At 40.4% G+C, this 22,703-nt stretch overlaps 1 protein-coding gene across 2 annotated transcripts in view; it reads right to left on the bottom strand.

Annotated features, from left to right (window-relative positions):
• Positions 1-13,735: 13,735 nt before the first annotated feature.
• The window catches only part of LOC308395175 (MORN repeat-containing protein 4-like), a 28,363-nt gene continuing 19,395 nt past the window's right edge, over positions 13,736-22,703 (bottom strand). For both annotated transcript variants that reach the window (XM_080879889.1, XM_080879890.1), the window contains exon 5: positions 13,736-21,357. In XM_080879889.1, coding sequence (XP_080736015.1) covers positions 21,209-21,357 — 149 coding nt within the window. In that variant the 3' untranslated portion in view covers positions 13,736-21,208. The remainder of the gene's footprint in view (positions 21,358-22,703) is intronic.

Below are 22,703 nucleotides of genomic sequence, written 5' to 3'. Positions count from 1 at the left end.
TGAGCTAAAAGAGGCAAAAACGTCAGCAGAGCTACAGAGTTGATAATAATCTTTTGTTTTTGCTACTATGAGTGACCTCTTTTCATCCAGCTAATGGAACCAGCCTGAAACACAAAAATTGCAGTAATAATAATAATAATAATAATAATAATAATAATACAGTAGTTAGTGGGGCTTTTACATGGTAAGTTAATAGTGGCCTTCTATAAAATAAGGTCTATTCAAAACACAAGTCAACAGTTTTTTTGTGTGTATTTTTAAGTTCATGAAAGTGATTTAAGGCTCTGATCCTGCAGAGTTTGAAAAACATTCAACTAATGAGTTCATATTAATAAACCTGCTCAAGGATTTCTGATAATATGAGGTTTCTTCTTTTTATTTCATCTGTGTTTAACCTCTTTCCAAGGGCGGTCTTGTTACTAAAGATTTTTGCCAAAGAACTAAATAACGGAAAATCTTCAATAGGATCCTTAAATACTTATTCCTGTATATGTCTCTTGTTGCTGTGGTACCTTTCAGTCCTTTCAGACACCAGAGGAAAAGTGTCCTAATGTTTGATCAGCTGTGTTCTTAACTGTTGACCCCTGAGGTCTGAAGCCTCGGTATAATTTAAGCATTCACGCTAAGTGTCATCATAACATTTTGAAGTGTTGTCTTCACTTATTTCAAAAACCTTTTGGTAATTGGTTTCCTTTATCATTCTGTGAGGTGCAGTGGCTCTAAGTGACCACATGGAGGCGACACGCCCCACCGCTGCTTCTGCACTGTCAAGGGCATCCCTTTGATATGGTTCGGTTGATGTCTGTGCTCCCAGTGGGCAAACAGTAGGAGGGGGGACTGGCCTCTATCTCACTCCTGCTCCTGGGGTGAGCAAGTGGCGAGTCAGCAAAAGAGGCACAGCATCACCCGGAGGAGCGTGACGATGACACGGCGAGGTCATTGCAATGAAATCTCCCAACAAATACGCTCTCTCTCCCCCCGCTGCCTTCTCTGCACATCATCATCCCTCCACACCTGACGATCTGTCATCTGTCTCCCCCTCCTTTCCTCTCTCGACCCTGCCCTCACTTTTCTTTCTCTTCCTTCTCTCCTCTCTGCATCCCAGTCCCCCCCCAGGCAGTGTGGTGACCTCTCTGCGTAGTGTTGCATGTACAGCCCAATCCCTCTCTCCTTCTGTGCTCCTTTCCTTCTCCATTATCCCCCATCCTGGTCATGCCACAGATTAAAACCAAACTTAAAAGATTCCCCGATCCCTCCCATCCCCTTTTTTTTCCTTTCCCATCTTTCTCTCCTCCCCCATCCTCTCTTCTTCCTTCCCCTGTGATTAGCTACTGCCTGACTCACGCAGCTCTCCCTCCTTCTCCCTCTTCCCGAGAGCGTGGCACAGTTAAGATGGCTAAATATGAAATATCTTTTGCTCTTAATTTTGGCCTTCCACACCGTTTTGTGAGCTTCGTTGTGTAAGAGGAAAGACTCAGTTACAGCCTACCACCATGGTTAATTACAGTGGCTTGCAAAAGTATTCAACCCCCTTGAACTTTTCCACATTTTGTCACATTACAGCCACAAACATGAATCAATTTTATTGGAATTCCACGTGAAAGACCAAAACAAAGTGGTGTACACGTGAGAAGTGGAACGAAAATCATACATGATTCCAAACATTTTTTACAAATAAATAACTGCAAAGTGGGGTGTGCGTAATTATTCAGCCCCCTTTGGTCTGAATGCAGTCAGTTGCCCATAGACATTGCCTGATGAGTGCCAATGACTAAATAGAGAGCACCTGTGTGTAATCTAATGTCAGTACAAATACAGCTGCTCTGTGACGGCCTCAGAGGTTGTCTAAGAGAATATTGGGAGCAACAACACCATGAAGTCAAAGGACACACCAGAGAGGTCAGGGATAATATGGCTGGGTATCGTCACTGATTTCTAGAATCGATTCGATTCCGATTCACAAGGTCCCGAATCGATTTGATCCACGATTTGATTCAATTCGATTCAATTCGATTTGAATCTGGGAAATTTTGCCTCAGACAGTCAGAAATATTATAATTCAGATAATTTACATATTTTTGTATCTATAAAAAGTAAGCTGACACTCGCAAGTCTTTATCAAAGGTGTGAGCATCACAGCAGATGCCTTTGTGTCAAAGTAGCTGAAGATAAAACACAGAAAAACATGAAGGTGATTTTCCTGGCCTGGGATTTTATAAAAATATTCTGCAGTACATCAAAAACGAAAGAAAACCATTAATCAACTTTAGCACATTACCTCTGAAGTTACAACGGTTTTATTAGAGACACGGCTGCATTTTGCACAATTTTAAAAAGTTTAAATTTGTTCAGTAGCCTATTGAACAGCAGAAATTAGGTTTTCTTTTCGGAAGTAAGTAAAAGGGAAAAAAAACAGCGGCCAACGGCGCTGTAAACAACGATAGACTTGTGCATAACAAGCAAGCGAATAATGTAGAAAACAGATTTTTAGATGGGAAAACTGGTGTTGAAGTACAGAGAGAGAGAGAGAGAGAGAGAGCTGTGCATGAAGTGTGATTTCATCGTGTTGGAAGCAAAACAGAGTGAATTCATGACGATGTTTCTGTGAAGCTTAGTTTGGATCTTCTTTTGCTGCTGGTTCGGTCAATATTGTTTGGAGAGAGATAAAACTAACAGCTTTAGAATCAGCGCAAAAAGGGCGTAAACACAAAGCGCGGAGCCCCCGAAACATCGGAATCAGGAGCCCCGACCGTGTAGGGTGAGAAAGGCGACATCTCACTCATTCTGATCCGTCGGCAGGTCCGAGCTTTGTTTTTACGTCTTTGTGCAGAATCCGTGTTACTGCTCTCATTTACTGTTTTAGCTGTTTGGTGGTTGTTGAAATTTTGTGAGGTTTAACCTGAGATTCTGGCGTTTTGGGCAAAATACATTTATATTAAAAAATCGATTCATGATTTTAATGAATCCATATCACGTTATACAAGCCAGAATCGATTTTAATCGATAAATCGCTTATCAAAACCCACCCCTAAGGGAAAAGGTTATTGAGAAATTTAAAGCAGGTTTAGGCTACAAAAAGATTTCCCAAGCCTTGAACATCCCACGGAGCACTGTTCAAGCGATCATTCAGAAATGGTGAATGAAGCTGGTCAGAGTTGATGGGACGATGGATGGAGCCAAATACAGGACAATCTTGGAAGAAAACCTCTTGGAGTCTGCAAAAGACTTGAGACTGGGGCGGAGGTTCACCTTCCAGCAGGACAACGACCCTGAACATAAAGCCAGGGCAACAATGGAATGGTTTAAAACAAAACATATCCACGTGTTAGAATGGCCCAGTCAAAGTCCAGATCTAAATCCAATGGAGAATCTGTGGCAAGATCTGAAAACTGCTGTTCACAAACGCTGTCCATCTAATCTGACTGAGCTGGAGCTGTTTTGCAAAGAAGAATGGGCAAGGATTTTAGTCTCTAGATGTGCAAAGCTGGTAGAGACAAACCCTAAAAGACTGGCAGCTGTAATTGCAGCAAAAGGTGGTTATTTATTTATAAAATATGTTTGGAATCCTGTATGGTTTTCATTCCACTTCTCACGTGTGCACCACTTTGTGTTGGTGTTTCACATGGAATTCCAATAAAATTGATTCATGTTTGTGGCTGTAATGTGACAAAATGTGGGACAGTTCAAGGGGGCCGAATATTTGTGCAAGCCACTGTATATCAGCGCACAATATGTAGGCAAAGCAGCTCAACATGTATTTGTCTGGTTAACAAGTAGCGTTTATGTAGTCACAGTTTTTCTGCCCCATGAAATTTCTGATCTTACTATTGTTCGTACTCTCTGGATAACCACAGAGCTTCATTCATGTACAGAGGCTTTTAAAAAACACCAGTGAGCCGGTTTCTTCACTGTAGTAGTTGATTTTCATTCATGCAGCATTCTGCAACTGTAATATTCTTGACAGGGCCCAGTGCTGATTGATCCTGCCACTAAATCCCATCCCCAACAATTGCTTTATTTGATCCTGTTTGAATCATTTTTGTCAGCTCATCGAGGAATATAAAGAACTTTTGTATTTTATCTTCATTTTGAAGAGTCTCACAGAGCAGGTAGCATTAAAAGAATAATGAATTTTTACTTTTGAAGAGAGCTTTTTGACAAATAAAGAACGGCTGTTTAAACCAGCAGAGACTCTGCAGGGTGGCATTACAGTGTGCCTCGCTTCTAACCAGAATAAAAGTAAAACGCTGGTCTGTCGTGAACTTTGCAGGAATTATCAATTAAATGTGTGAGACATTAATTGCTACATGCAATGTTCTATAATTTGTGTCTAAATTGGACAAAAGTAAACGTGGCTCTTCTTGTGTTACTTAAGATTAAGAAGTGACTTTGTATTAATTGTAGTCTACCTTACTAATTATAAGGTGTCTGACATCAATGTGAGAGTTTTAGATCAAACCAAAGTTACAAATGGGGCCCCTAGAGCTCATTTAAGGGTTTTTTTATGCTCAGTATCTTTTAGAATTGGAACATGAAGCACACAGTCAGGAATTATCTAAAGACTAAGTTGAAGTATAAATCTCTGAACATTTTTATAATGAGGTCCCAGCTCACCACTCTTTGACTCCCTGTTTCTGAGCCACATCACTACTACACAAAAAAAGGACGACGAAAGGAAGGGCAACATGAGGGGGAAGATGAGAGAAAGAGACAGAGAAGTGGGGGGGAATTTGTGAACCAGATGGATGGAGCTCAAAGATTACGAGCATGTGAAAGTCCAGACAAAAGGTACAGAGTGGAATAAATGGAAAGGTAATGGTTGACATGCCTGGTAATAAGTAGAAATAGTATTTAAAGTCACAAAGATTTAAAAACAAAAAAATAAGTTTGATTAGTCTGACAAAGATATACATAGCTGGTTTCACAGTGAGATTTCAGTCCTAATTGGGATTGGCAGCTGGAGGTTGGTACAATAAGGGAGCTTCAGAGAGTGACAAAGGTAGCGACAACCTGATTAATAACTAGTTAAACTGGGCGTTGTAGATCTAAAATTAAGCATAATTGAGCAGCTGCATGACCTATTTCTTTGCCTCAAATGGAGACCGTCCTCAGCAGAGGAACAAAAAAGCAGCACTGATTGCTCGAAAGCTTTGAACAGCCAGCATTTTTGTGGCAAGATTATGAATTAACCTCATTAAAAAGCAAAACTGGAACTTTTTTTTGATGTGCTATAAAAAAAATAAAATAAAAGTTAAAACTTCTGCTTACCTGTAAACTTAACTAATGAAGTTTTATTTTATGGACAATGTTGTACAGCTTTGATTCACACATACATTCATGCATACATTTTGGAACAAAATGTGATGAACACTGTTATCTGTACAGTGGGCTCTAGAAGCCTGATCTATGCTGCCTGCTCTCCAGCAGGCTTTGTAAACACGGTGGAAGTAACTGTTTGGCAAGTACAGGGGCAATATTCCTTCAGGAGTTAGTACAGACCATAAACTCTATATAAAAGTAAGACTGTCCTTAGTTTCTAGGCTATCGTACTACCATTTGGTTTTGGGGGCTTTCTGGATTACCGGGCACGAGCTATCGGCTAACGCTTGCCTGGCTTGCTAGCTTCATTACCAACTAACATCCGCAATTCACTGCTATATAAAATGGGATGCTAACATTTCCAGTGAAAATCAGGCTTCAAAGAAAATGTACTCACTGGAACAGTCTCTTTAAGCCCCCCAGTCACAAAACCATAGAGATGGTTGGCAACCATGTTGTAACCACCAGTCACTATGGCTATGTTCACACTGCAGGTCTTAATGCTCAATTCGGATTTTTTGATCAAATCCAATTTTTTTGTCTGTTCGCTCACACTACAAATAAAATGCAACAGCAAACGCGCTCTAGTGTGAACCCTCAAAGTGGCCTGTATGCGCAAAAGAAGACGTCACACACAACGTGCTCTGTTTAGACACAGACCGAACAGTATTGTTTGACTGAACAGTATTGTTTCCCAATTTTTGCTTTAAGTTATTTTGATATCTACATAATAATGTAGATAACCTAATAATGATCCTTATTGCTGTTTTAGAGGAGCGGTGCTTCAAAGGATAGTTGCAGATTTCTGTCAGAATCTGCAGATTATGCAGTACAAATAAAATGTTAACGTTTCTCCAACGTTGTCTTCCCAGCAGTTTCACCGGATGGCCAGGAAGCGTTTGCGATGTCTTATCGGGTGCTTCTCCAGTGCTGAAATTGGCGACTGTCTTGTGTCAGTGACATAAAAGACGGATTTAATGCAACTTGACCATTCACACAGCAGTCGCTTTCTGAAACATCGGATATGTATCGGATTCAGTACCACATACGAAAGTGACCTAGATCGGATTTGAAAATATCGGATTTGTGCCGTTCACACTGTCATACCATGATCGGATATGGGTCGCATAGGGTCAAAAAAATCGGATTTGATGCGCTTTCGCCTGCAGTGTGAACGTAGCCTTTGTCAAAATGAATATTCCCCAACCAGCTGGCGAGGTTGGTTGCTGGAGGTTGCTGGCAGAGACTGTGGAATAAATTGCTAATGACCCATTCACTTAGGCTTAAAGACTGGTCAGTGACCTCCTGGCAACCATCGGTCGCTGACAGTCGGTCCTGGCTTTAGTCACTATCAGGATTCTGTGAGCAGTAGTTTGCATGGAACCTGTTGATTTGTTTGCAAACAAACTACTCTCTAAGCAATAGTGTGAAAAACTGCGAAAAGGGTACCACATCTGCCTTCGAACTAAAAGTGATGCCTTTTGAAGCATGTTGGTTTCACAGGTAATGGTACAACTTCGACTTAGATGAGCATTCTCTGTTTCCTGCTTCTATCGCACTTTTTCGAGCTTCACAAACCCCTGGGTGGTTGGTCAGTGTTTCCAGACAAGTTGGTGTCTTTCATGCAGATTACTAGAGACTGTAGCAATCTGCTCATAACCAAAGCAATCACAAGGAGGTTTCTGGTGCAGCCAGCAATATCCATCAATCACATGCCAGCCAGTCAGTGAATGCACATTTTTCCAAACTCATTTGAACTTGCCAGGAGATTGCCAGCAGGTCTGTAATGATGTGTAACTGGGTTCTTAGTCCAATCAAAAAGGGAAAAGGATAAATCAGCACCTTCTTGTCTATTTGACCATGTCCTTAACATTGCTTTAAGCTTTGAAACAGTATAAACCAGTAGGTTAATTGATTTAAATGAGCACTGACCAAATCACAATTCTGTTTGTCCCCAGCTAAGAGGATGCCACTTGGTAGAGATGGAAAACAAGCAAGTGGACAGTATATTTGCTGGGCTGACATTTACCAGGTAGTCTTAAATCCAACTTTTTAAATATACATAAATTAATAATCCATCCGTCCTCCTCATCCGCTTTATCCGAGGCCGGGTCACGGGGGCAGCAGCCTAAGCAAAGAGGCCCAGACCTCCCTCTCCCCAGCCACCTCCTCCAGCTTATCCGGGGGAACACCAAGGCGTTCCCAGGCCAGCCGAGAGATATAATCTCTCCAGGAGGCCCTCACCCGATGAAGCCAACAGAACCACATCATCTGCAAAAATCAGAGATGAGATTCTGAGGCCACCAAAGCGAAAGCCCTTCACCACTTGGCCTGAAATCCTGTCCATAAAAATTATGAACAGAACCGGAGACAAAGGGCAGCCCTGGCGGAACCCATCATCCACCGGTAACGAGTCCGACTTATTGCCGGCAATGCGAACCAAGCTCTTGCAACGGTTGTATAGGGATCGAATGGCCCGTAGCAACGGGCCAGACACCCCATACTCCCGCAACACCTCCCACAGGACACCCCGAGGGACACGGTCGAATGCCTTCTCCAAGTCCACAAAACACATGTAGATTGGTTGGGCAAACTCCCATGCACCCTCAAGTATCCTTGAGAGGATAAAGAGCTGGTTCAGTGTTCCACGACCAGGACAAAAGCCGCATTGTTCCTCCTGTATCCGAGGTTCGACTAGCGGACGAACTCTCCTTTCCAGCACCCTGGCATAGACTTTCCCAGGGAAGCTGAGGAGTGTGATCCCCCTGTAGTTGGAACACACCCTCCGGTCCCCCTTCTTAAAGATGGGAACCACCACCCCGTTCTGCAGTCCATGGGTACTGCCCCTGATCTCCACGCAGCATTGCAGAGGCGTGTCAACCAGGACAGCCCTACAACGTCCAGAGCCTTCAGGAACTCGGGGCGGACCTCATCAACACCAGGGGCTCTGCCACCAAGGAGTTGTTTAACTGCCTCAGTGACCTCGCCCCCGGAAATTGGCGGGTCATTCCCCTCATCCCCAGACTCTGCTTCCTCCTCGGAAGACGTGTCAATGGGATTAAGGAGGTCCTCGAAGTATTCCTTCCACCGCCTGACAATTTTCTCAGTCGACGTCAGCAGCGCTCCGCCAGCACTATACACAGTGCAGGTAGAGCACCGCTTTCCCCTCCTGAGACGCCTGACGGTTTGCCAGAATCTCTTTGAGGCAGTCCGAAAGTCTTTTTCCATGGCCTCTCCGAACTCCTCCCACACCCGAGTTTTTGCTTCAGCCACTGCCCGAGCCGCATTCCGCTTGGCCTGTCGATACCTGTCGGCTGCCTCTGGAGTCCCACAGGCTAACCAAGCCCAATAGGACTCCTTCTTCAGCCTGGTGGCTCCCTTCACCTCTGGTGTCCACCATTTGGTTCGGGGATTACCACCACGGCAGGCACCAACCACCTTGCGGCTGCAGCTCAATGCAGCAGCTTCGGCAATGGATAATGGATAAATTGAATAATCAATTTATATTATGTAAAAAAAGATTGTTTGATCATAAGAGCTCTGGCCCTCCCTATTATTGAATTTGATACATATTGTAGGCTACCGGAACTATATGAACAGTTGGTTCATATTAGCAATTAACATTGTGTTGCAATTGTTTGATTAGAAAGCAACTTCTTTAAGTGAATATGCAACCTGATCATTACCAGAATTAATGTGCATTGATGTGATTTCAGCCTGACTCGGTAACTTTTACTAGGCAACAGTGGTGATAACAACATGATCCTAGTTTTATCTTAAAGTATGCTTTTACTGTTGGTTTGAATGAGGAACCTCTAGCAGCAGAAATCTTATTCTGCACAGTTCGTTTTTAAGTGCGGAGTCAAAAATGACTTCACCAGGACATTCTACTATTGAACCATGTTTTTATATTGATTTATGCTGCTTTAAGACTTAACCTACTTCAGTGATTATATTCATGTGAAATGCATATTTCAGCATTTGTGGAGTTTAAAACAAGCTTTAAGTTAACCATTGGCGGCTAAAAATAGCATGTAATCTGTAGAAAGTAGATTGGAGTGGGACCAGTGGCATACAGGATAGCATCATGAGCGTAAAAACAGAAATTCCAGAAATCAGAATTCAAAGCAGCAATAGTGTGTGTTGGAATTTTAATTCATTGGAACAGCACTCACCTTCTGGAGAGGATAGGCTCTGCTGTCTCTCCCTATCAATCTCCACCTACACTGTGCATTTAGTCTGAATGTCCAAGTTCAAGCACCTTCTTCAGGACTGAAAAAAACAAACAAAAAAAAAGGCTATTTGTCGCAGATTACTGCTAGAACCTACTAGAGATGGATTACATCTATCTGACCATCAGTGTATGGATTTTTTTCCTTGATGGATGTTGAATATGTATATCATGTCTTCATTTCCCTTGGTACTCCCACCCCCTACATCCTCTCCTCTCCTCTGGTGTTTTAGCTAAGCCCAAGTGTTATTCCTCCTCTCCAGCATTTACACATGCAACTCCATCCCTCTCACCCTACTGCAATCTGCTCCACTCTGGTTTTTCTTGTTTCTTGTGCCTGAAGCACCTGCAGGGAGAAGGCGGCATGTTGAATGTGAAAATATCACCATAAAATTAATGTGTCCTGGTCTTAAAATCAAGACGTGCTGTGATGACTAGCCTGAGGAGGAACTGTAATAAAGACTTGATTTCATCATGTAGAGAATGAAATGAATATGAGGCTCAGACTCTTTGAATTTGGGGGAATTTTAATGTATAGTACTTGTAGAATACTTCTGCACAAAAGCCCAGTATGTGTGTTTCTTTGCACATTTTGTAATGTTAATGTCAAAAATCTTACAACATCTTGTTGCCCTTTGCATAAAGTATGCTCATCATCAGCGTTAAGGCACGTACTACTTTTTACACCATACTGGAAAATAAAAATACAGAAGGTCCATTTGTTGTCAGTAGACATCTATGCAACACTCACAGACTGTATATAAAACATCAGCATAGCTTCTGGATGTGAAAAAGGAAGCCAAGGCTTATACTACAGTCAGACCAGGGAAAGCAGTTGGTAGAAACTGCAGAACGAATAAAAGTCTTGCAACCACCTGCAATGAAGTTGTGATCTTGTTGCCTTTCAAATGGTTATTTCAAAGACCCGTACCAGGTTTGCAAACACTTTTCCATCTTCAAAGTGACCTTGTTGTGTCAACACAGTGATAAAACTGAATGATGAAGACATTTTGCCATTAGTTTGTGATTGAATGGGTCCAACTGGGTTTCTAGTTACAAGTTGTCTTATTTTTCCTTCTGTGTCATTGACCCACAAAATCATGCATTTTTTCTACTGCACAGTAAAGCAGGGGTCTCAAACTCAAATGAGCTGCAGGCCACTTCTGGCACCGTCATCTCATTGGAGGCCACTTTAGTGTCCAAGTAGTACAAAAAAACAAACACGAAAACACCCACTAATATTTCCTAAAATGTAGTGTTTTGTTTGTTTTATTTAATTCCAAATATTGTGTAACAAGACAAAATTGCAAACATGAACGGAATTTTTTTCTCACTCTCAGCTATCTGAAGCCTTTCAGTTTCAGTTTCATTTGTCAACATTACAATGAAATGTATTTGATGAGCAGAAAAAAACAGTATAGTACAGTAGTTTCATTCAACTACCAAATAAACAGCTCTTTCTGGCCAGACACGTGGCAGCACTTTTGCTACAATTTTGTTTGTATTTAACAAAATAAAAATGCAGGCATAAGCGTACACTTTAGCTTTTGACTGTAAGTGAAAACTGTTTTCTTTCCAAATAAATCTCTCACTGAACTAACACAGCCAATCCCTCAACATGTTTGCATTCTCTTGTTACCTCGGGCAGGTCCGCGGCTCCGAACCGTGGTAAGGAGACCTCTGGCTAATACTTTGGGTTCCGTGTCGGGCTCATAGCCGGGAACTAGCTTTACTGTCTGGGTCAACTTTGCTAGCGACAGACAGAAAGAGGCATTGAAAGGCTGCTCCAGCAGATCTTTGTTTCGGAGGAAAACACGAACACAGTGTACAGTCGAATCTTAATTTCTTTTTAATTTCTACTCAGTAGCACCTCGTACTTTTCTCCTTTTTCTCCCTCCCTCACGCTCACACACACACAGCGGGAGGGTTGGTCCCACATGTTCTCCCTGCAGCAAGGACTACACCGCCCATGAGGCTACAGTCTTAAAGGGCCATGCCTGTAACACTCTGCCGTCGTATTAAATCATTTTTCATATAATAATAATTAAAAAAATATTTCTTCACATCAATATGCAGGCCGCAAGTAGAGGTGACATGGGCCGCAAATGGCCCGCGGGCCGTGAGTTTGAGACCCCTGCAGTAGAGGGTGACTCTTGCATCTAATTGTATAGTTTGATAAAAATGACTTGTTGGTTCACCTGATCTGTGACCTCACAACCCTTTTCTGAAGAGTTCATGATCTGTGTCCCTAGTTTGAAATCTTACTGAGTAAAACACGGCGCTGGTTTTGTAGGTTATGGTTGCTGTTAAGGTGAAAAAGGAGGCTAAACCAGGAGATGCTACCATGCGGCTGACAAGTCATTAGCCTGTGAGCATACAGCATTACCACTCACAACAGGACAGTAATAGCAAAGATGATAAGCCCGAGGCTTCACAGTGGGTTTTCCGGTGGCTTGGTCCATCGTTTATATACAGGCTATAGCAACACTATGAACGTTAATAGACTCAAACTGATTCTCACAGACTCTAAGTGTATTTGAAAAGCATGGGCATGCAGGTTGATGCGGTGACTTTTAATAAAAGCTCCTGGAACCAACATTCTCGCAGTCAGTGACTTAATTTACCATGTGTGGTAAAGCAAAGTATCCAGAGAATAAAGTGATATTTTGAATATTATTCAACTTTTTTTTTGTTTTTTGGGATTAAACATAGTCGAGTTGAATGATTACGGGGTTTTGTGTTTTTCGCAAGGAAGTTTTATTTTGACATCAAATGCTGTTCGTGAACGTGATGACAAATGGGAAACAGCCCCAGAGGCCCCCCTGATAAATATATACCCTCAGTGTATTTAAGAGTTTCCTGCCCTATCTATTTCATTTGAATACCCTGCGGTTGCTTTTGCAATGACAAGATCACACTGGACTCTCTCCTGGTAAAGCTCTAATGTAAGCCTTCCCCCAACAATACATTTAGTATCTTCAGGTTTCATCATTTAATTCCAAAAATGGACAAATGTCTGTGTGAATTCGGTTCCTCTCAGACTCGTGTTTTCTCTCCTGGCTGGCAGGTCTTAGAATCAGCTGATTTGAATAAGAAGCAGCCAGTATCGGGGTGATGTTTATGTCTAACCTTTCTGCCTATATCGTCTCATCCTTGAGCTGCAGCTTATAGCGGAAGAGTGATGGCTGCTGAAATTTTTATTTAGCAGATGAATATACCTATTATATAACTCCCCCAGCGCACTCAGGCATCCATGCATTGACTCAAACACACATACACAAACTCCCAAAAGTGCCATTGTAGAGCAATTAAAACAGGCAAAATCCACGCTTTGTGTATCTGTGCCCCCCTCTTTCTTCATACACCATTTTTTTTTAAATTTCTCACAGCTATACGTGCAGTGACAGGCCTCTCTTATCAGTATGCTGCGTGCACTTCCTCTCTAAACATGGCCAAAGCTTTTGGGAGCCGTGAAGCTTCACTGATAAGATAAGAGACAAAGCCCCCTCTCTTTAAGGAAAGCATGAAATAGAAAACAGGAGATCCCTCCCTGTGGAATTAGAGGGATAGAATGGAAGAAGAGAAGCGATGATGTTTGGAAAATGAAATTTAAAAACCACGTCAGATGTGATCCACGAGGTTGGGGGGGGGGGGGGGGGGGGGGGTCACTTTTAGGAACAAAAGAAATGCACACAAACACGCATGTACATCTTCCACTGGTGGTGTGTTACATGAATATGATCTGCAGAGCATATTTAAATACTTTGCCATGGAAACAGGCTCCATGATTAGGGGCAAATAGGCAAAACTGCTGCAGCACTTGGGATTGAGATGATACAAATTAAGGGAACTCTGGACGGTTGCCAAGGAGACGAAACAGGCGGAGGGGTTAAAGTCCAACCTAAACACACCTTAAAGCTATTTTAGTGACAGCAGAGCAGAGAGTGGGTGGGGGGAGGGGAGGATGAAGCAGGGGGAGGGGTGGTGGAGGTGGGCTTCTGACAGCCGAGCTCCACGAATAATCGTTAAACCTGCTGAGATGTGTGATCAGAGTTCAGAATCCTTCCATATGTCTCCGCATGTGTATGCGTGGTTGTGTGCACCTTTCGTTGTGCCGTTCCAGTGTTTCATGTCTCCCGGGGGCCCTCGCACCACAAACACAAAAGGCTCACAATCTGGTTCGGTTTCATGCATTTTCTTTATTGTTTTGTCTGTGGATTCACTTCCATCTAAAATACCAAACACTATTCATCTTTTGTTTCCATGACATCATCATCTTAACAACAAATTCATCAGAAACAACAACACAATGTGACTTTATGGCTTCGTGACATCAGCGAGTCTCAGTTTCCAAATGTTTTTGCAGTGTTTAAAGGTGCTAAAACGGGGACGTGGCCCCACGTGAGACGACATAAAACATGCATCTGTGAAACTTCTGAAAAAGAAAAAAAAGCCCAGTTACTGAGTTTTTATTTACAGAGATAAGTTTTGGTTATCAGTTGTTAAATTTGTCTGCAAGTTTATTTTTAGTCAACAATAGCTTTTGTTTATTTTTCATCAAAATTAATATTTGAGCTCACGACTGAACTTGGACAAATGATTAAATGCCTAAAACGTTAAATTTTTCTCCTTCAGTTTTCATAAAAGACTGAAATGCTGCTCATGTGTAGCATGTGTAAATGTGTACAGTATGGCACCTGAAAAGAGACATGATTAAAGCCTCTGAGAAGCCACAAGTTGACCTTTGATCTGTTTTGAAAACGTAGTTTCACAACAAAAAACGCTCTGTAATAGGAAAACTAAATTCAGTTATGATACAAGAAAAATAAATGCATTATGCAGACTTGTATCTCCTGATAAAGATCACGGGGAGTGTTTACAATTAGAAAAACCATTGAATGGACCTAAAAGGGGACCAATTTTAACCTCTGCATTGTGATTGGACTCTGGATTATTAGCCTGAGCTTTTGGCTCACAAGAATTTTGTGCACAGACTTAATAAAGTGAAACTTTAAACAGCATAATAGTTGACGGGGATACATGGGGAACAACATGCTAGGTCACCTTAGAGATTGTATTTTTGCTTAGAAAGGAAAGGAACCCTGACTATGAAAACATGTATAGATTAAACACTGCAGATTAGTCTGACTTTCAGTTTTACTTCCAGAAAATACTTCAATTAGTCATATTGGTCAGAGACCAATGTGCAAGGTTTACTGGCGCCTTCAGTCATCCTTTAATAACCAGTAATATTTCTGAACACTTTTTGCTTCAAGTGCAAAAAGAGATGGGTTCCTATAACCTAATTGCAGGTCTTTTGCAGAGTGTCTTTTTCCTACCACCTTCCTCCTCTCCAACAGGAAAGCTGTTTTTTTTTTTAACTGGAAATTGCAAACAAAAGCAGCACACTGTGACAATTTTTAAACCTCTGGTTTGTTAGAAATTTGGACCGACTCAGTTTTTAAATCAATAAAAGCAAACTATGTGTTTTGACAGCGTGCTTTAGAAACAGCAGCCACAAGCTGAACTAGTCAGGGTTCTTTTTAACAAGGCTGGTAATCATATTTTAGTGCAACTATTTTCAGTTGACAAATAACTTTTTTTTTTTTTACCTTAAACAGTAAATGTCATTTACTTTGTGTTGATTGGCTTCTTTGACCAAACAGTCCTGAAAAAACTCTAATCTGCCTCTAATCTGTGGAGCTTTCCTTTGGCTGAATTAGCAGAAGTGCTCTCATCAGGCTGTCAGCACACAGAACTGAGAGACGTTCAGTCTTTTTAATGGCTCAACAATTATTCCCTCTAAAGGGGTACTGCAGCAATTTCATATTCCACTTAAATGGGTGAAATTCAGTCAGCAGAGGCTGACATATCCTAACTTTAAACTATGTCAACACAGGAGGCATAACATAAGCAGCACAATAGCTGCTCTAGGATTCTCTGTTTCTACACAGTATGGAGGTGCTGGCTTCACCTCATTCACAATGATTTTATTTATGTGCGTGAAATGGAAGAAAATACACTCAAAGTACAAACACACCTTTCTGGCCACCAAATGTGCAATACAAATGAAACACAAACTGCCTTCTAAGCAGAAAGCTGAACTGATTAAAACAGAAGCATATCTGTTCCATCGGAGATCAGATAGACGACTGAAAACCATGCATGAAATATTTCTCTGCAGAACAGCCATGCATCCCTAGTCTGGATCATGCCCCAGTGCCGAATCCTAAATTTCCCATTATGCAGCTTGATAGGCTTTTCTATAACGTAAAGCAAGTTCTGCTTATTTCAAACAAAGTTGCCAGAGAGCCCCTTAAAGACACCAGTTTTACTCCAACAAAAGCTATTGTTGTATATTTTCATGGCATATTTCAGGATAAAATCTCGACAGCAAGATAATGTAAGACCTGAGCCATTTTTTCCCTTTGTTGCTGAAAACTTTAAAAAAAAGTCCAAAAAATCTCTAAAATCCAGATATTTGGAAAAACCTTGTGTAATGTTTCAGTTTCCATCTCTCAGGTATTTAAAATACCCAAAACAAATATGAAGGCATACTGTGAGTGAAGGCAGTGAGTTGGTTGTTACTCATCAGGCAATCATCTCACCAGTGTGATAAACTGGTAAACTGCTGCCCTTCAACCCCACACTCATGTTTTCCCTTTATTAAGCACAAACACAAAAACACACAAAAAGACAAAAAGATTTAAGACAAAGTAATAAGAGTAAGTAAAACAGTCAGCCGGTACTCAAAGCACAGTAGAAGAAGGTTTTTGTTCAGGCACTCGATTAAGTAACTGTGTCTCATTTTTCATAAGCAGTGTTGATTCTCTCACTTGTTGAACAACTGTTAAAGAGCCCTGGATTGCTCTCGCCCTATTTTCTTATTACAGTGGTGATTATGGTAATGGGCTTGTTTTTGTTTGTGCCGTACATAAGGACAGTCTAAGCACAAGTGTGTGCGTGTTTGTGTGAAAGAGTGTGAGAAGTAAATACTGTGGAACTAATGAAATTATAGACACTGATTATGTCTCCATTCCTCACACATGTGTGTGAATTAAGTGTCCGTTTCTCTCTATACAGACTCAGGCAATGCCTCTTGAAAGAGAGAGAAAATATTAAAATGTACATGCAGCTCAAGACACCAAGAATAACAACAACAATGGATTCCTGGTGTAAATGAAACAGTCAGAGAGCCTCAGTAAAAAAGAAAGAAAGAAAACTGTCCTCAAAAATGGCATTTCACTGTTAAAATAACCCATTTAAAAGGCATCGAGTCCTCAGACTGTTAGAAATCCCACCTAAAACGGTATTCACTTTATTTCATTCCATCCTTTTGCATAAAAAATTAACTGTTCTTTGTCTTTATGTTTACATTTTGATGAATGATCCTTTTAAGAATATAATAAACCACAGCACTCCCAATTTATAGCTACCACTTGAAGTGAGACTCATGGTGGATTGATGTATGTGACGTAACTACTAATAGATTATAATTAAAGGTTAATCATAGGCTATTAATTTTAATATTCAGTAATTATTTTATTTAATTGATCATAATTTGGGGTTTAATAAGAGAAAGTGCTGCTGAAGCTGTGGAAGGAAAAGAATTAACCATTAAAGACACAATAGTCTCTAGTAAGGACTAATCAGACACAATGTGCTGTTTACACTGCTGACAAAAATAACTGAAGAAAATGAATAAATGTGACTTTGGACATTTTGATATGGATCCTGCTGCTCTTTGATGCTGCTGTGTTTGCAAACAAGCCTAAAGGAAAGACTTCTTAAACAGCTGGAAGCAACTTATATATCAGCTGCAGTTCAAGGTGACTCTTGTTCATTTAACCTGTTACAGTGTTTTTTAAATGCAGTCAGTTTTCAGTTTCTACCTAATAATTTTAAGATTAATCAATGCGGAAAAGCCTAACATGCAAGAATAAAAAGGAGAACCTTGTTTGAAATGATGCTGAAATGTGCAGAAAGTCATATTTCTAGCCTCTCTCCTGTGTACAGAATGTGTGCACAAAATATTTATTTTTAGGGTTTGAATTATTTCAATCACTATTTTAAACTGAAGAAGAGTCAAATTTGATTAGTAAGACTAATTTCCTAGTGTTAGCATATCTTTGCACAAAGTTGGGGAATAACATGAAAGAGCAGAATAGCTTTGTCTATAAAATATCACACTTTCAGTTAAATAAAATTTATACGGTAATCATAAAGAATTATATGAGAACTTAAGAATCACTCACTGCCCACTGCCTAGGAGAAGACTGAACAATGTTAAGTCAATTAAGCTACTTAGCTTAATCTGGCTTTAGCATCATACTTGGCACAGATGTGGACATGGCACCAAAACGTAAAACTATTTCTTAGCGTATTATTATTTATTTTAGTGATCTTAGATAATCTAGTGAGAATTAAGAGTTGAATCAAACAAATAAAAAAAACCCCAAAGAAAACAGTTCAATGTTCCTGTGACTATCAATTTTAATTCAAGACCTCACATTCTCCTTTTATAATGTTCCAACCAGCTCTAAAAGCTATGGCAGATAGCATGTAACCTAATTCTCTCTTTAAGTCCATAAACTGTCTCAAAGCTACATTCTTAGAGATCGTTTGACTTTTTCTGAAATATGTGAATTCTGTTTTAGGGTGGATTTAGATGGCACCCTCATTAATAATTAATACTCATCACAGTGAACCAATGATTTCAGTCATACCCACATTAGAAAGCGTAACTTTGCTAATGCTGAGAGACAGTCATCCGTGTTAATATCACATGGCAACTTTTAAAGTTGAGGTTTTAAGGTGCATTTTAAAGGGTTTCATTATCCTCTTTGTTTTCTAAGACTGTGAAGGAACATGGGATCATTCAGTTAAATACAATACAGGACAAAGTTAAAAGATTCTCTATGAACATAGTCACAACATTTTTGTCTGAAATAATACAGTGAATAAGACTAAAGATTATTCCAGTGGAAACCCAGCCCACGTCATCCCCTAATAACCGCATATGTTTGACAGTTTCTGTTTGGATCCCAAAGCCAATTAAAAGGTGTAAGATGCCTCCATCACTTCAGCTCTTTTAGATGTCGCTGTCAAACTGGTCAGCAGGGAAGACATCGGCCCCCAAACCACATCCCAAATTAATTGCACACTGGAACATTCACGTAACTGACACTTAACTCCATTACACGTTGAATACCCCAACCCCCACCCACAACAGTACGACTACATTCACACACACATATATATATAGCACATCTACACCACCAGTCTCATTACATAGATGGCCACTGATTCCCAGCAGGTATGATACACATAAAGTATGTGCTACTTACTTTTTTCGTTTGTTTGGGGGGGGGTAGGATACACAAACTGTAAACATCAGATGAGACTCCAAAGTGACATAATTAAGGGTTGTGAAGAGTAAAAAAGAAAAGTGCATAGAGCACATTACAATATGTTTTACCTTGCTGGAAAACCTTGGCCTATGTGAAGATTTGCACTGCAAAAATACACAATGTTTTTGGTTCATGGATTTTGACATAAATTGAGGTTACATTTTGACATTTAAAAAAAGAGGCATAATCTTAATGCTGTTTCTTAGAAAATGGCTCAAATTTCACGCAGAAAAAGGTGCACATAGTTCTCCCACGAAACCCTTCAAGTCATTTGAGCCTCTCCTTCATCAGATGGCCCTCCCTTTCACCTACAAAGCCTTTCTTTCCTGACAGAGCAGGAAGCTCCTCAACTGCCGGTGGAAGGAAAATCTTGCTTTCAAACATAAATTGCATGCTATTATCAAATTGCACCTCCAAAACAGAAATTGTACTCATTATTGCAGCCTGTGACAATGCTGGCACTCCCATTCTCCTCACTATTAATCCCCATCCTCCCCCCTCCCAGCTTCCTCTCTGATAATAAGCCACTGATTCGGGATCAGCTGCAGCCGCTTGGCACTGTGTGTTTGGCACTGAGGAAGATGTTCCTGCTGTTCTGTAATCAGACTGAGCTGTAACGGCACTGAGTGAAAAGGACCACCAAACGCTGCTCACATCGTCTCTAACCAAGGCCCTCCTGACATCTCTCTGACTCAAACTGAACAATCTGTATTCTCCTTAGAGCACCAATAAGAGGTCAGAAAAAAAACACGCATTTTAAAGGGAAGGTAGGAAACCCAGAAAGTACTGATCTGGTGAGCTGATGTTCAAAACAAGTGCTGATATGAAAATAAACATTCCTTTCATTGATTTATTTCAGATTTAGTGGTAAGTAAGAATGAAGCCTGTTGACACCTTTTTGAATAGTTTTCCCTTATATTTAATTTGACTAAAAACAGGCAATCCATTGTTGTGTAAGTTTCCTTAGAGCTGACCTATGTGGACAGTTCTCAAGCAGTAACTCATTTCTCTTTGTAATTGTAAATTTCATTTATACAAACAGTACCTGAAACTGTAAGCTTTGTTTATATATTTGCAGTGTCAGCTGACTTCTGCTACACTGTCTCAAGCAATGAAGTAAATAACAGCGTTCCACTTATTCATGGTCTGTATTTTGACTCTAATTAGAATCACATGGCAGAATTCTTTGAAATCGCTCATTAAAATCTGAGACCTATAAAATAAAGTTTTTAGACATTTTGTTCTAAACGTATATGAATGACTTCATTTCCATGTGAAAGCATGTCAGTGCTGCTGAAACACTAATTCAAGTGACTAGAATTGAGTACTGAATCTACTGTTGCTTTTGTTCCTAAATGAATAATCTCTTATTAAATCAAATACGTTTGTATTTTTTATGTTAGTAATGAAAATGTGCCTGTCCCCTGTTTGTTGGTTGTCTGCTGTGTAATGCAATAAAGTTACTTTTTACCACATTTACGTCCTTTGTTATAGCCATGGTCTGTAGCGCTCTGCTGAATATTTGAAGACAAAACAGCTCTAACACAAGTTTTACATCAATAAATTTGAATAAAACTGTGATTAAAAATTAAAAATGTAATCTTTGGTTTTAAACCAGTTATGACTTTTATATTTGTTAGGCTTGAGAATTCACCAGTAAAAATAAACATTAAATCAAATCAGAATAATTTGTTTTACTTTTGTTTATCTACCATTTGTTAATAGTTAATTTATTCAGAAATATAAAGTCTCACTATTTTTTTGTGCACTTTCACTTTGAAACATAAATATTGTCTTCTTTTTTAAAATAAATTTAGGTCACTTTAAACTCACATGTCAGATATTCTTTTGACATGAAACTCACCAAATCAGTGTTTACTGGAAAACGTCCACATGCACTTCTGTGTTTTGTCAGATTACCTGACCCTGAAACAGATTTAGCACCAGTGTGTGAACTGAACATTAAATCTGCGTTTGGCTCAGCAGATCCTGATTCAGTGGCTGTGTTGACAAAACTTAAGGGAGCCATTCATTTCTTCTCTGCGCATACTGCATGTTACATGAATGAGAGATAGAACAGACGTATAAGAATAAAATCCTAAAAACTAACTTACCAGTCCAACAAAAAGTGGATGAGAAGGAGCCAAAGAGTAATAAAATTAAAGGAAAAATTAAACACCTCAAACCAAGGGGGTAGTGTTGGGAGGATGATTCTGGTACTGGGGCACTGTGGGTGATGTAGTCCACGTCACATGGCCAGAGCTCGGGCCTTGGCAGCTGCCGCCTGCGCCCGCTGCACAGCTCCCTGGCTGTTCTCTCTCTTCATCAGCTGGCTGGTCTCAAACAGACCCTCGTGGGTGCCTCCTCCGGGGCCTCCGTCCACAAACGCCAGCACTCCTGCACCACACAAAATTCTCATCATGCATTTTATCAAAGCAAACAGGTACGGAGGAAACTGACTAACAGCCATACTCGAGACACAACTCACTTCATCAAACAAGTGACACATGGCCAGAAGTGTCAGATCTGGCTGCCTTTATGGACTGTTTTGAATTTTCTGTCTCTGAAAATAACTGTCTGCTTTAGCAGGAAATGTAATTGCTGCCTGGATTAATGTTCACTGGCAGTGTGTCATGTTCTTATGCTTCACAGAAGTCAGAAGGAGGGGGTTCAAAGGGTGGATGGTCCATGTACACAGCACAGACTTTGACTCTGAAGGCTGCTTTCGCATCTTTGGGACAAGTTGCCTGGCAACTACTGGGGAGTCCAGCAGGTTATTTGTAGCCTGTCACATAACAGCCCCTAAAATGACAGACTGTCATCTTTACTCTTGAGCTTTGTACAGATGTAACAAACAAGAAACAAAGTGTTAGCTTTGGCTTGAAATAATGTGGTAGAAAGTTGTTTTTTGCTACCTTTGCACGAGGCCAGGAGAGCAGTGTTTATGCTAAGCTAAGCTAACCAACTACTGGCTTCATCCAACAAGCAAGAGATTAAATCAGTTTAGTTCCCAACATGTTAAAATATTGCCTCAGTGTTTAGGAGATCACATGACAAAAACAACGAAAGTGGATACAATACCAAAAAATTGCTAACAAAATTTAAAGCAGCAAAGAAAACGTATTAAAAGCCTTCATCAAATGAATTTATACAAGAAATGTCCGCTTTCCCTCCTTCTTCATATTTTAAATGTTCTTCCCTACATTACTTGTGCCTGACTAAAATAAAACAATCACACCGACACAATAATTCTGAACAAAAAAATGAAAACTTGTATATCATTTGTATTGTAGTTCATTCATTCAAAAGTCTTTAAATTTGCTTAGTAAGCATGTTCATTTAACTGTTATACAACCTTACGTCTGTTCAGCTTCTCGTTAACGCAAACATCTAATCAGCCTATCACTGAGCATCAGACACCGAGCGACAGAATGGGGAAGAAATGTGATTAAAGTGACTTTGAATGTGGCACAGTTGTTGATGACACAAAGAATTAAAGGAGTTCTGAAGGCAAAAAGGGTTCCAATTGGCAAGGTGTACCTAATAACATATCCATTGAATGTATATCATGTAGTCAAAATATCTCAACTTTATTCTCAACCCCTTTTTTTTGCCAGTGTTGGGGGGGTGGGGGGTGTTCAGGGTAGCTGAACACCTTTTGTATTGTGGCAGAGCACCCCACCCAAGTATCTGATGTATCATGTTAAGCTGTTAGAACTCAGCAGTGTAGCCAGGAGTTTGAG

This window comes from Rhamphochromis sp. 'chilingali' (assembly GCF_963969265.1).
Source record: "Rhamphochromis sp. 'chilingali' genome assembly, chromosome: 4".
In the NCBI taxonomy this organism is placed as follows: domain Eukaryota; kingdom Metazoa; phylum Chordata; class Actinopteri; order Cichliformes; family Cichlidae; genus Rhamphochromis; species Rhamphochromis sp. 'chilingali'.
The sequence above is the reverse complement of the archived record's forward strand: the minus strand, read 5'-3'. Positions and strand labels throughout refer to the sequence as shown.